Genomic DNA, 13,784 nt, shown 5'->3' with positions numbered 1-13,784 from the left:
GATTGTAGACACAAAGGATTATATTATGCATATTTTTTAATTAAAAAATATTCGATTTAATTTTACTTTAGTTAAACTGAGGAGTAAAATGAAAAGAAATGCTAAATTTCAAATATGTGTGCTCCTTGGCCAATATTAATTCCTTAAATATTTCTCTAAAATTAAAAACAAGTTCAAACTGAGTTTAGAGATTTCTGTAATGACATATTTTAACTATAAAATATATGTAAGATTACTAATTATTAATGATGAGAAATAACTATACCTATAGTTACACCTGCTTTCCCTCCTACCTTAATGTTTGTTGGTTTTAGTGTTATTTTAAGATTGCCAAACACTACAATGTTTACATTCTGTTCAGTTACCCAAATTTAAATTATTTGATTTAATAATTGATCAGTTCTAATTAATGAGACCCAAAGCTCATCATCAATCTTTTTACTAGTTTCTCTATTCCTGAATGCTTTATTTTGATTCATCTTTTTGTTGACTTGATTGAATAGTAGTGTTTTTGAGAAAGACCTGGGGTCCACACTTTATATGTTGTGTTTGTATTTGAAGAATAACTTAACTCAGCATAAATTACTTACTTGGGTTATACCTTCTCTGACCCTCAGAACTACGTAGTTCTTGATATACTATCTTTTGGCATTAAAGGTGCTGTAGAGAAGGTTGAGGCCAACTGGAACTTTAACTGTCTTGACTCCCAATACCACGCATGCCATGTTTTTATGGCTTTGATGCCAGTAAGACTATTCCTTATTAATGAATTCAATTCATTAGTTCACCATATTAACATATTGTGGTGTTATTATTCTGAATCAGTTTCCCCATGGTCACTGCAGATCAAAACGATACACTGAGTCAAGTCTTTCTGCCATGGATTTTCTGTTATGTAATTAAAGATGTTTTTCCTCCTGTTTGTAATATTCTATTCATACACATAATTGATTTTTTTTCTATTTCCTTTGACTAATAGATTCTCTTTCTGAAATCATATCTATATTTTTTTCTTTTTTCATTATTTTTTCCAAGCCTGTCTACTATCTCCCTTGCTGCATTTGTAATTGTTACTATTTTATTTTCTGTTACTTACAGCATGACTTTCAGTTATGTAATAGTCCTGAGCTCTGCTAGTTACTTGTCTTCTCATTTATGAACACTGGCAAATATCTTAGAGGTTACTTTTTAGGGAGATCATGCTTTTGGTAGCCTCAAAGAAATTATAGATAAGAGTTTCTCTGAACACTTCCTCCTGTATTTCCTTGATTCATTTTTCTTGTGTGTTCTTTAGCTTCCTTTTACTTTTGCATCTTTCAGCTGACATAAATGGAAAACATCAGTTCAAACTGATTAAAATAAGAAAATATTGAACTTACAAAAGCACATTCCAGAGGTAGGGCAAATTCTAGACCTGGTAGGATCAGTGGTTTAAATACCTGGAGTTTTTCCAGCTTTTCATTCTGCCATACTCAGTATTAGTTTCATCATGGCCATTTCTCCTCATAGTTATAGGAAGTCTACCAGTGGAAATAGGGACTTACATTCATCAGTAATTATTTACTGAGTAGCTATTGTAGAAAAAAAGAATTCTCCTCCAATAATGTATTTTAAAATTATTCCTCTAATTTATGTACCCAGTCCAATAAATGCCAATCACTAGAGGAATGCCATGTGACTGGAATAGAGCTGAGTCAAAATCTAAAACGGAGATAAATTCATCTTTTCCTAAGTTGGTGGGGGAAATGGATCCTTGAGCAAAATCAGTAAGAAAGGAGTTGGTGTGTATGCTTGGAAGGGGGCTGGGGTTGTAAGAGGGGCAGGGACTGGCTTCCCTGAGACCCTTTCTGACTATTACTTATCCTTAGATTGGGCCACCCACCATGAAGAATAGAACAGGGAAGATCAGAGGTTAGGAAGCAATGAGAAATTCACCAGTCTTCACTACAGTTTGTTGCCTTATGACCAGATCATGTATTTCCTTTGCCCTCAATTTAAAGCATTCAGGGAGGTCATGTGGCTCATACAGAAGCCCCACCACATTCTCCGAAATCATGTGATAACACTGCCTCTCTCCCCTTTTTCACTCCCTGTTGCTTCATTGACCAACATTATAAGCCTTAAAAGGCAGAATTAGTACATTTGTATGAGTTTTCCTTCACCTCAGTTCCTTTTTCATTCTGTAGTACTTAATTATGTCTCTACATGAACAGTGTTTGCTTTTTCAAGGTCCAGCCAATCCTCTAAATGTTATTATTACTATCAAAGATCATTAGATATGACATTCAGGACCAAAATACTTTGGAGTCATGCTTGTAGTCCAAGAATCATTCCTAGTCACATGCCACACTTCACTGTGTTTGGCAGGTGTGTTTGTTGGAACTTTAATTGTAACTAAAGATCATCCTACTTGTTTTATTCTTGCCTTCTCCTACCCCAAACCTTGGTCACCGTCTTTCACAACCACCATCATCTCTTTGGGTAGAAAAACAAAAGTAAAGGTTTTTTAATGCTATTGTCTTTGACCAAAATTGCTTCTGTCTTGTTATTTCTTGAAATGGATATTAAGTTTAGGTATTTTTAATCATAATGTTCCAATATATGTATTTATGGCAAAAAAAATTAAGTTCGGTTTTGACCATACAACACAAATTGTGACTTACAGTGCTTTGTTTTTATCACTGCTCTGCTATTCCATAATTTCTATGTGCCTGAGGTTATTTAGAAAAATGTTTTTTAAATTTTCAAGTATTTAGGCTTTTTATTTTAAATCTTTGTTATTAATTCCAAGTTTTATTATATTCCTGTCAGATATTGTAGCCTGTGAAATCTGTAAAGAATTAAGGGTTTTTCTGTTATTAATTATTTCTTACAGTTTAGTACATGCCAGTTTTTAAGATTAAGGTTTTAATCGTTTTTACCTTATTACTTAATGAATAAACAATGCGACATAAAGTTCAGATATTTCATGGTTAATATTTTAGTCTAGTTATTATACGTAAATATTTTGCTTCCTCAAAAATAGTTAATATTTAGTTTTCTTCTATTTATTATATAATTGGTTCTTATAGCAATTCTAAGCACACAGAAAGATTACCTTTTAATCTATCCCTCTGCTTATTTACCCATCTATCCATCCACATACATATGTTAAATTTAACCTTCTACCTTGTCCAAATTGTTCATATCTTTACAGGTCTACTTAATGGGTCATACTTTTAAAATAATTTACCTCCATCCACAAGAACAAAATTGAACAATCCACATTGAACAAAATTGGATTAGGTCACACATAATTTATTTGAAGTCAACAGAGAAACTTTAAGAGCAATAATGTAAAATGCCCATAAATAAAAATAAAATCAAAACACAACTATTTCTGGCAATGATTGTTGTCGTTGTAGCAGTAGCAGCTGCTAACATTCATGGAATGCTTACTATGTGCGAGACACTCTTCTAGGTGTTTCTTGTATGCACTGAATCCTCACGAAGTACCGTGTGCTCAAAGTCCTCAGTCTTCCTCTCATGTTCACTGTAGTGACTAAGTCCTCTTAAGTAATTCTTCACATCCTGACTCACACTTACTCCTTCTTTCCATTGCCCTTGCCCTACTCTAGGTTGTCAGTGTCCTAGAACTAAATTACTGCAACAGTCTTCAAACTAGCTTCCTATTCCTCTTCCAATTAGCTCATTAATGCCAACTTGTTTTTCCTCAAATACCACAATACATATCACTCAACCTTTGTCAGAAAATCTCAATGATTCCCTCTGTAGATGGAGTCCAAACACTCAAGTGCAGCAATCATGATCGTCAAAAGATAACTGTTCCTGTTTTTTCACATGGACCTTCTCCATATCTGTGACCATTATTGCCTTTCTCTTTAAGCCATGCCTGTTTGCTTAGAATACCCTTTTCTTGGTCTCTACATCTAAGTCCTATTCTTCCTTCAAGACACAACCGCCTTATATTCATTCTTCAAAAGCCTCTTTAGGAACTCAGCCCTATTCTGAAATCTGTATAAGGCCCCTGTCACTCACTGTTTTAGCACATGTCATGGTAGTGTATTTGTTGTTCTTTTAGTATGGGTCCTTGAGGATCTTAAAGTCTGCTTTATACCTTACGGTGTCCCTAGTGCCTATTTGAGTTGATGATTATAACATTACAGGAAAGATCTACAAAGCAGTCACCTTTCATTTAGATATAACAGTTGCTAACAGGTCCTCTTACTTCTATAGAAAATTGACCCTAGATATTTTTATATGATTATCATCTCCCCTGTTTCATTGCTGGCTAAATGACTGGGCTAAAATATCTCACAGAAAGACATTATATCCTTCCACATTCATATATGTAAAAAAGAAGGAGCAATAATGAGACCAAAAGTTGGTGCTGAGGTGGTTGCCCTAGCCTGACCTATTTTATACCTTACTTTTCCCGGTCATTCGTATAACTAATTGAACCGTGGTACCAAGATATAGTGAAATGTACTTTAAGATGGTTTAATCAGAGTGACAAAAAGCAGGAGTGTGTAGCTGTTTGCTGGTCTATTTTTATCAGCAGTTCCCTATCAATATCCATACCTGCCAGTCAGGAGTTCATACATTAGGATTCCCAGTGACCAGTAGTCGGCTGAAATGTCATGGCCTTTGTTCAGGATGATCTCTGGGGCTACGTACTCTGGAGTCCCACAAAAAGTCCATGTTTTCTTTCCAAATCCTATTTTCTTTGCAAAGCCAAAATCAACCTTTCAAAGAGAGAAAAGCAAGATGCTTAAGCTTCTTATGATTACGTTTTAAAGTAATAAGTTATTTTGCTGAAGTATACCGATGATCATAATAATTTAAAAACATGAACGTTTTTATAGTTCTATCTTCTCAAATGAATAGTCTGTATTGCAAACAAAGTCTCCCTGATGAAACTCAGTTTTAATTGGAAAAGTTGACATGTGAGTATAGCATAAAATTCACATCATTAAAAATAAAGGTAAATCTTTCTTTCTGAATATAGTTTTCATTTTTCCTTTGTTTATGCTAATGGAGGTTACGGTATAAACATAGAATCTCTTCTGTACATAAAAATTTTTAAAGACCAGTTGGGCCTACTTAACATCTTTCCCAGAATATAAATGGTTTCTGCTGGATTTAATGAAGTCGACAATTCATTTAGTATTAATTATTTGAAAAGTTATTTTATTGTTGCAGGAAGTAAGTAACATAGTTATGAGACCGGTGACTCTGCCCTTGGTAAGCATAAACAGAAATAAAATTATAATGTATTCTTCATTTTTCTGGAACTCTTTTGAAGGAAGAGTCTTCACTGCAGAAAATCTATTTTTTTCTAAAACGATTTGGTTGAAACTACAAATAAAAAACTGCCACTGATTTGATTTCTTTAAAAACCACATGCTGAATAACAATTCTAAAAAGTTTAAAAATGGAATCAAGCTGTAACAGATCCAATGAAAGTTGTGCATTTGTAAATAAGAGAACTTCTCTTCTTTGGTAAATCTTTACAACTTTTGACTGTTATTATTATTATTACTATTACATAGCCTGGCTAGCATTGCTTGTAAAGCACATCTATTTTCCATGAGCATTATTCTTAAATCTAAAATGTTGAAATGATTTATAGTTTTCCATAATATAAAAACCCATTGCTTGTGAATGGCAAAAAGCTGACTAGAGAAAAGGACTTCTAGGCCTGTACACGTGCCAGTAAGTATGTTTTCTCGTGCTTATGAAAGTGTGTTTTGCCAGAGTATTGTTAATTCAAACTTAGCCAACTTAATTTTTCATAACTGATGCATCATTTGAAAGAACATTCAGTTGAAAATTGTAATGTTAAAACCTGCTTTTAAGAAAGTTACAACATTGAAAAGGAAAACTGAGATTTCATATTAGCAAATGAACACAGTTTTATAAACAAATATTTTAAATCTGCAGGGCAGAAAACATGTGTGAAATGCACTGACCAGTTTGGCATAACCTCGGTGATCTAGGATGAGATTTTCTGGCTTGAGGTCCCTGTAAATGATTCCTTTGGAATGCAGATAGGCAAAAGCTTCTACCACACATGCTGTGTAAAATCGGGTTGTAGAATCTTCAAACGAACCTCTGAGATACAGAAAAGGAATGAAAGTTGTACAAAAAATTAGTTTCTCTAACATGGCTTTATTTTTTTTTTCTCATTTCACTATACTCGTTTGCCAAAATTTAACCCAGAGACCACTGTCCTAATAGCTAAAGGTTACATGATTGCCATTACACTGGATTTTCTGAAGCATTCAAGGATTAAATTAAGGAATTCTCTGTCTTTATGAATGGAATAGTTAAATTTCACTTCCTGAAAGGGTTGAAAGAACAGTTAAACACACTTAGTGTTTTCCTCTCAACAGCCCACTACAATCTAAAAAGTCACAGACTTACAGCAGTAGGCAGGAGAAAAAAAAAAAATCCTATTTTAGAACTTGTTTACCAAGCATTTGCTTTTTAAAGGAGAAGTTTATGGGTTATTCATATTTATTCTTAGAGGGCCTGTTTTTTAATCTTTTTAAATAATGCACATACGGTTCATGAAAGTGTGAATAAAAGCTATTGTTTTCAAAGAACCACTCTGGAAATGAGTTGTAATGCTACTGATGCAATCATAATGCAAACTAAGTACTCTTCTGTTTTTGAAACTCCTGCAACCAAAACAAACAATATCTATCTCCTACATGACTGCATTCTTATTAAGAGGAAAAGATGGACTAAAAGACAATTAGAAAGAAAAAAAGTAACTGGAAGGGAATGTTTATGAGTAATCTTGATTATGATGTTTAGCAAGAAGGCTCTCTCTCTCTGTCTCATATATATGTGATATATGGGCACATACATGTTGATTGACTGAATGAAATAATTTACAAAAAACCTTAGTATCTAAGGTTAAACCCTTCTTTCTGGGGCAGAAAGTTTAAATTTTAACTCTTCCCTCACCATGGTACTTCTTAAATAAACCATGTTCTTTTATTCTTTCTCAAGTAGTAAGCACAATTTAATAATTTCATTTCATAATTTAAAAATATTAGTGTGAACATCAGCTCCTGAAGTGGTTGAGAAGTAACATGAGTGACAAGCAAACAAATGATTTTATTAATAGTGTGCAACAAATGATAGTCTCAGAGCTTGCTTTCATGAGTCTCTGATGCCTGTTTGCATTTTGGTGACACTTTTTTTTTTCCCAAAGTTGTGGAGTAAAGTTTAACAAACTGCGCAATGGAATATGGTTACATTTTTACAAAATTTATAAGTGAATCAAGGCTAAAGCAACCACTTGTCAGATTATCTTTCAGAAAAAGGTAGTATCTTCCAGAAAGAGAATGTCTTTGGTTCAGCTACTAATGTAACTTGAGTTTTTCACTGAAATAATCAGCTTTTCCTAAGACAAATATCATTCTTCTGAAACATAATTAATTCTAGGCATAATGATATGCATTCCTCTAGATTCTAGAATCCTAACTATAGTTACCATGATTCTTGAATCTCTCTTGAATAATATCTGAATGGAACAATTGCGAATTTATGAACACAAGAGAAAGTTTGAGAACGGCATCCGCATGAGGAAATGAATGATATACTTCATGGTACAATTTTCCTCTGACTTGAAGATATCCTTGGCAGAGCTAAAATTCTATAATCGTATGTATTTGCAAAGGGATTAAAGTATTGCCTTGAAGGTCCTTTCTTCTTTGCCCTTAATTAAGTAGGTTTACCTATCAACAGAAGCATATTTCTTTCACTTGAAGAGATTATTTACCTTAAAGAGTAAGCATCTGTGTATCTATAATTAATATACAGCTTTAGCTACACTGCTATGAATTCAATCCCTTCTCAATGGAGAGCATTGCAAAGTAAAACAAAACAAAACAAAACAAAATGAAAGAGTAAAGGGAATGGTCTTACTTTATTTCACACTATATGTCTTGTTTTTTTTTTTTTTTGAGATGGAGTCTCTCTCTGTCACCCATTCTGGAGTGCAGAGGCACCATCTCTGCTCACTGCAACCTCTGTCTCCCGGGTTCAAGTAATTCTTGTGCCTCAGCCTCCCAAGTAGCTGGGACTACAGGCATGCACCACCATGCCCAGGTAATTTTTTATGTTTAGTAAAGATGGGGTTTCACCATGTTGGCCAGGATGGTCTTAACCTCCTGACCTCATGATCCACCCGCCTCCACCTCCCAAAGTGCTAGGATTACAGACGTGAGCCACCGTGCCCAGCTGAACTCATTCTTTTTTATGGCTGCATAGTATTCCATGGTGTATATGTGCCACATTTTCTTTATCCAGTCTGCCCATTGATGGACATTTGGGTTGGTTCCAAGTCTTTGCTATTGTGAATAGTGCTGCAATAAACATACATGTGCATGTGTCTTTAAGTAGAATGATTTATAATCTTTTCAGTATATATCCAGTAATGGGATTGCTGGGTCAAATGATAATTCTGATTCTAGATCTTTGAGGAATTGTCACACTGTCTTCCACAATGGTTGAATTAATTTACACTCCCACCAACAGTGTAAAAGCATTCCTATTTCTCCACATCCTCTCCAGCATCTGTTGTCTCCTGACTTTCTAATGATTGTCATTCTAACTGGCATGAGATGGTATCTAATTATGGTTTTGATTTGCATTTCTCTAATGACCAATGACGATGAGCATTTTTTCATGTGTCGGTTGGCTGCATAAATGTCTTCTTTTGAGAAGTGTCTGTTCATATCCTTTGCCCACTTTTTGATGGGGTTGTTTTTTTCTTGTAAATTTGCTTAAGTTCCTTAAAGATTCTGGATATTAACCCTTGTCAGATGGATAGATTGCAAAAATTTTCTCCCATTGTGCAGGTTGCCTGTTTACTCTGTTTACATCAGGACTGTCTAACTGTGATTTGAGTGGGCCTTTTTGAAAGCTTACACATTCCTGATTACTGTTAGTAGAAGAGGAGATTATTTCTACAGTTGTGACTCTGGGCAACATACCTCTGCTTCCTTAATAGTCAATTGGTAATAGAATCAAAAGGACAAATGCATTGTTAAGGTTGTAATAAGAGTAAATGCTTAGGTGAGAGATCAATTTCTCATGAAATCTCTGCAGAGTATTGTATTTGCATTCTTAATAAGCTAGTCATTAGGAGAAAGATGGAAAAATGCTAATACAAACCTAAATTCATGAGAGGAGGCTATATTTTAGAATATGGACCCCGAAGCAAGAATCCTGGGCTCAACTCCAGACTCCATTTACTGTTTGTTCTTGAGCAATTAACTATATGTCTCTGGGTTTCTGTGTTCTCATGTGCAAAATGGGACTAATAAAAGTAACTATCTCATTGGATTGTTGTGAAGATCCAAATAATTAATAATGCATGTACCGAAAATAAGTGTCTGGTACACAACTTGGGCTCACTAAATGTAATAGTAGCCACTATGATTGAGCACCAGAAAACTCTTTTTTAGCTACTATGTCTTAATATAGGAAAATTAACTAACATAGTATAGAACAGGGATGAAGCATTTTCAGGGTGGAGGTTGGGGGTTTGCAACAGCAATCCTCTCTGTTATTGAAGTGCTTCTGACTGCCAAGGCTAACTGCCACAAATCAACTGTGAAGAATCCTCTGCTAATCTCTGTTCTTTTCATTTTCCCCATGATTTTCACATGGGCCAAAATTACCCTTTTATTGCCTGCTCTCCCTTTTTCACCATGAAGCAAATGGACCACAAATTGTACATCTTAAGGTCTTCAGTTCTTGACAACTCTATTTGTTTCCAGTTTTCTCTGTCTTGAGTCATTTTGGAATGTGGAGGGTTTTAGAAATCTAGTTTCCATTCCTTCAACACATTTATAGTGAGTATCTTTCACATATAAATATATTTGTGACTGCTTTTGAAAATTAAATGAAAACCTTGTCTCAAACTTTGATAAATCTATACAATGCATGTACACAAAATGTTTACCAGCACCTCACTGTCCCATCACTGGATGTGTGATGTAGATAAGTTGTGAATTTTAAAATAGACATCTTGAAAGCAGTCACAAAGCATAACACTGATGTGACTCACAATGAAAAATTACTATTAGAATTGCAAATGACAATGTAAATTTGATTTAAAACAAATAAACTCTGTTTCATCAACAGTTTCAAGAGTTGCTTAAAGAAATAAATCACTTGCCTTATATAACTGTTTGAAATAATGAATTATGCCTTGACAGCTGTGTCATTTCAATTAAAAAAAGTAAGAGAGAAGGGCCTTATGCCCTCTTTGGGGATGGATGGTTGTTTTAAGCTAGATGGCAGTAGATAACAATTTGAGAGAAAATAGAAGGTTATTTATGAATATTGATAGACTCAAATTAAAATTTAATCACAATGTTTACTCAACTTGTCATAAACTGAGTTCTTGGATATCAGAATGTAACAGGAGCAAAGCATCTTTCATCAGAATATTTCACCTTTTTCATTGACGAGTAACAACAATCACTGAGTGTATGAACCTGAAGTATGTTGCAATCTGTGCAGATTTATTGCCAATTGTAAACTGAGGGAGGCTAAATTATTACAAAGATAGACTTATTTTCTTTGAAATACCTTCAATCTATGCCAGCTATTAGGGCATCTAAGATAGAATTTAAATAATTACCACCTTCCACAAAATAGCCAGAATCAATGAGACTAAATATAAAAAGTAATGCAGCATTCATGGGTTTACAACATACATATGGTATGACATGACCAGAAAGTGAGATGTATGAGATTTGAAAATTATGGTTTCAGAAGTCGTTATTTAAGATATTCAGTAAGAAAAATAAACATACATATGTTAAAAATTCTAATTAAGTAAATAATTGAGATGTTAAATTTTATTCAGTTCAAATATACATTAAATACTGATATTAATATATAATACATGTGTTAATGTTATACATTATATTCTATGTTAATATAAATACTAATATATATTTATTTACCATATTAACCACTTACACATTCTTACAAAAATTGCAGGATTTGCCAATTCTTTAAGTGTTAGGGAGGGAAGGTGAATGAAATATAATTTGTACCAACTTATTACAAATAATAGGACAGAACTAGTGGGAGACAAAGTGTCATAAATTAGAAAATAAAGCATAAAATAAAGCATAATAGAATAAACCAGGGAAATTCATAGGGGCAATTAATATTTCAATGCTGTAGTTCATGTCTCAAAGCTAGGAAATATGTATTAGTCTTCAAGCCATATTCCTATTTGTAAATAGATGGCATCATTTTAATTCTTACTTCTTGACAGCAAATACAACAAATAAAGAGCTGCCCTGTGCTTCGCTTCACTTCTCTTCTCTTCTTTCTCTTCTCTTCTCTTCTCTTCTCTTCTCTTCTCTTCTCTTCTCTTCTCTTCTCTTCTCTCTCTTTTCTCTCTTTTTTTGGACGGAGTTTCTCTCTTGTTCCCTAGACTGGAGTGCAGTGACGCAATCTCAGCTCACTGCAACTTCTGCCTCCTGGATTCAAGTGATTCTCCTGCCTCAGCCTCCTTAGTAGCTGGGATTCCAGGCACCCACTACCATGCCCAGTTAATTTTTTTTTTTTTTTTTTTTTGTATTTTTAGTAGAGATAGGGTTTCACCATATTGGCCAGGCTGCTGTCGAACTCCTGACCTCAGGTGATTCACCCGCCTCAGCCTCCCAAAGTGCTGGGATTCCAGGCTTGAGTCACAGCTCACAGCCTCTGTGCTTCTTTTCTATGTTGATGAGAAGACAGAAAATGAGAAGCAGGGAATGGTCATCTCAGCTGTGAGGTGAGAGGAGGATGATGTCTGGGTTGTCATCAGAGTCTTCCTGTGCTAACTCTCTGAGGCTTGGAGTTATTTCCATGTCAGTAATGAATAAGGTCAGGCCAGCCTATCTTCAGATCAGTCTAAGTAAATGTCTTGTATACTTTCAGAATAGCTTTTCCATTATTGCTTCTGTCCTCTGACACAGGAGGAAAACTGAATATATTGACATGGTGGATTTTTTGACCCCAGATATTTTCATATACACTGTGACTAATAGCATAATGGCATAATCTTTCCCTTGGTATTTTTTAATATATTTCTAACAATTAATCTTTAAGATTTTCAACCCCAATTTGAAACAGAAAGCTGGTCAATGGCAATATTAATTGGAGCCTGAATGTCTAAAACTATGTTTTTTTTCCCCTGGCAAGTTTTTTGAGAAGGAAAAGGAAAAATCACTTAGAATAAAAATAAGGCTACATGCCTACATAGGAAAGAAAGTTGGCCAGGGATAAGTATTCTGAGATGATTTTACCTATAATGATTAATTCAGCACCTCTAAATCTTTCGGAACAAGCAGGTAGCCACTATTACTCTAAATCATGACTCTTCATGGAGTATTAAATATATTGGGGGGCTCAGCAATTGTGTACCTCCAATCCAAGTCTGATAAAAGGGAGGAACAACGTAAGGACTATTTCTGTAGATTATGACTCTTCATGGAGTATTAAGTATACTGGGGGACTCAGCAACTGTGTCCCTCAAATCAAAGTGTGATAAAAGGGAAGAACAATGTAAGGACCAAAAAGCAACCAAGTGGAAGTAAAGAAATTCATTGACATTTTCCTTCCCTTTACTCCTCCCAAAGTAAGCTGCTTCTTAAAAGCAAACCTTTGCTACCAGAGGCATCAGGATATGTCTCACTCAGAAGCCTTGGCTGGCATTATGAACAAAATGTGAAATCGAGTTAAATAAGGCAAATTACGAAATAATACTTTTGAAAATAAGTTGAAAACGAATGCCTGTGCATGTTTGATACCTCATGAGTGGACTTTAAATTGAGTTTTATTATTATTATTATTGTTTTTATTGTCTGGTTAAGAACATCATTAAATGATTTAAAAAGCTATGAGAAGATGTTGGAGAGATCATGGCAGTTGGGAGGCAGGACTAGATTGCAGCTACGGACAGAGTAGTGGGTGGTGGCTCACATTGTCAATTTCAGCTCCAGATTGACTGCAAGAACAAATCAGCAATCCCAAGAGGACCCAAATACCCTCTGAAGGAAGTGGACTGCTGCAGGACCCAGGAGACACCCCAGAACTGTGAGTGCCTCAACTGTGGAAGTGGGAAAGGGAGACCCTCCTCCCGGGACACACCCCGCCACAGGAGAAGCTGAAGGTCTGTTTTTGGGAGAAGTTTCTGACTTTACTTGGAGTTCAGTCAGTTTGGAGAGCTGAGTGAAATACAGGGGAAGAAGAAGCAGCAGAAAGGCCCTGGGAGCTGGCTGGGTCCCCTAGCAGGCCATTCCTGCCTGGCACCAAAGGGATCCCGCAGAAAAAGAGCAGGGGGTAAAACTACACAGGCAGAAGCAAATCTGTAGCTGAACTTGGTAACAATTTGAACTGGGTGAGAAGTCTCCTGTCCGGAACTCGGGGGAGGACGCAAATCTGGTGTGTAGACTTCACAAGTGGAGGAAGAACCAAACCCTTTTCTTTCAAAGCTGGGAGGCAGATAGCCTGGGCCAGGTTTTCAAACCCCTATCACTCTCCACCTGGAAATGGTCTGGGGGCTGTTGGGGTTGGCACAGTGGAAGTGACACTGGCCCTTCAGTTTGCATGGGAGCTGGGTGAGGCCTGTGACTGCCTGCTTTCCCCCACTTTTCTGACGACCTGCATGACTCAGCAGAGGCAGCCATAATCCTTTTAGGTACGCAACTCCAGTGACATGGGAATCCCACCTCCATCCTCCACAGCAGCCACAG

At 35.6% G+C, this 13,784-nt stretch overlaps 1 protein-coding gene across 1 annotated transcript in view; it reads right to left on the bottom strand.

Annotated features, from left to right (window-relative positions):
• Positions 1-13,784, bottom strand: part of PRKG1 (protein kinase cGMP-dependent 1) — a 1,246,104-nt gene that overhangs the window by 9,183 nt on the left and 1,223,137 nt on the right. The window contains exons 13-14 of the mRNA XM_023225157.2: positions 5,973-6,114; positions 4,582-4,745 (exon numbers count right to left, since the gene is read on the bottom strand). Of these exons, the coding sequence (XP_023080925.1) occupies positions 4,582-4,745; positions 5,973-6,114 (306 nt within the window). The remainder of the gene's footprint in view (positions 1-4,581; positions 4,746-5,972; positions 6,115-13,784) is intronic.

The sequence above is a fragment of the Piliocolobus tephrosceles genome, chromosome 9 (assembly GCF_002776525.5).
Source record: "Piliocolobus tephrosceles isolate RC106 chromosome 9, ASM277652v3, whole genome shotgun sequence".
In the NCBI taxonomy this organism is placed as follows: Eukaryota; Metazoa; Chordata; class Mammalia; order Primates; family Cercopithecidae; genus Piliocolobus; species Piliocolobus tephrosceles.
This window is presented reverse-complemented; position numbering and strand designations above follow the sequence as displayed.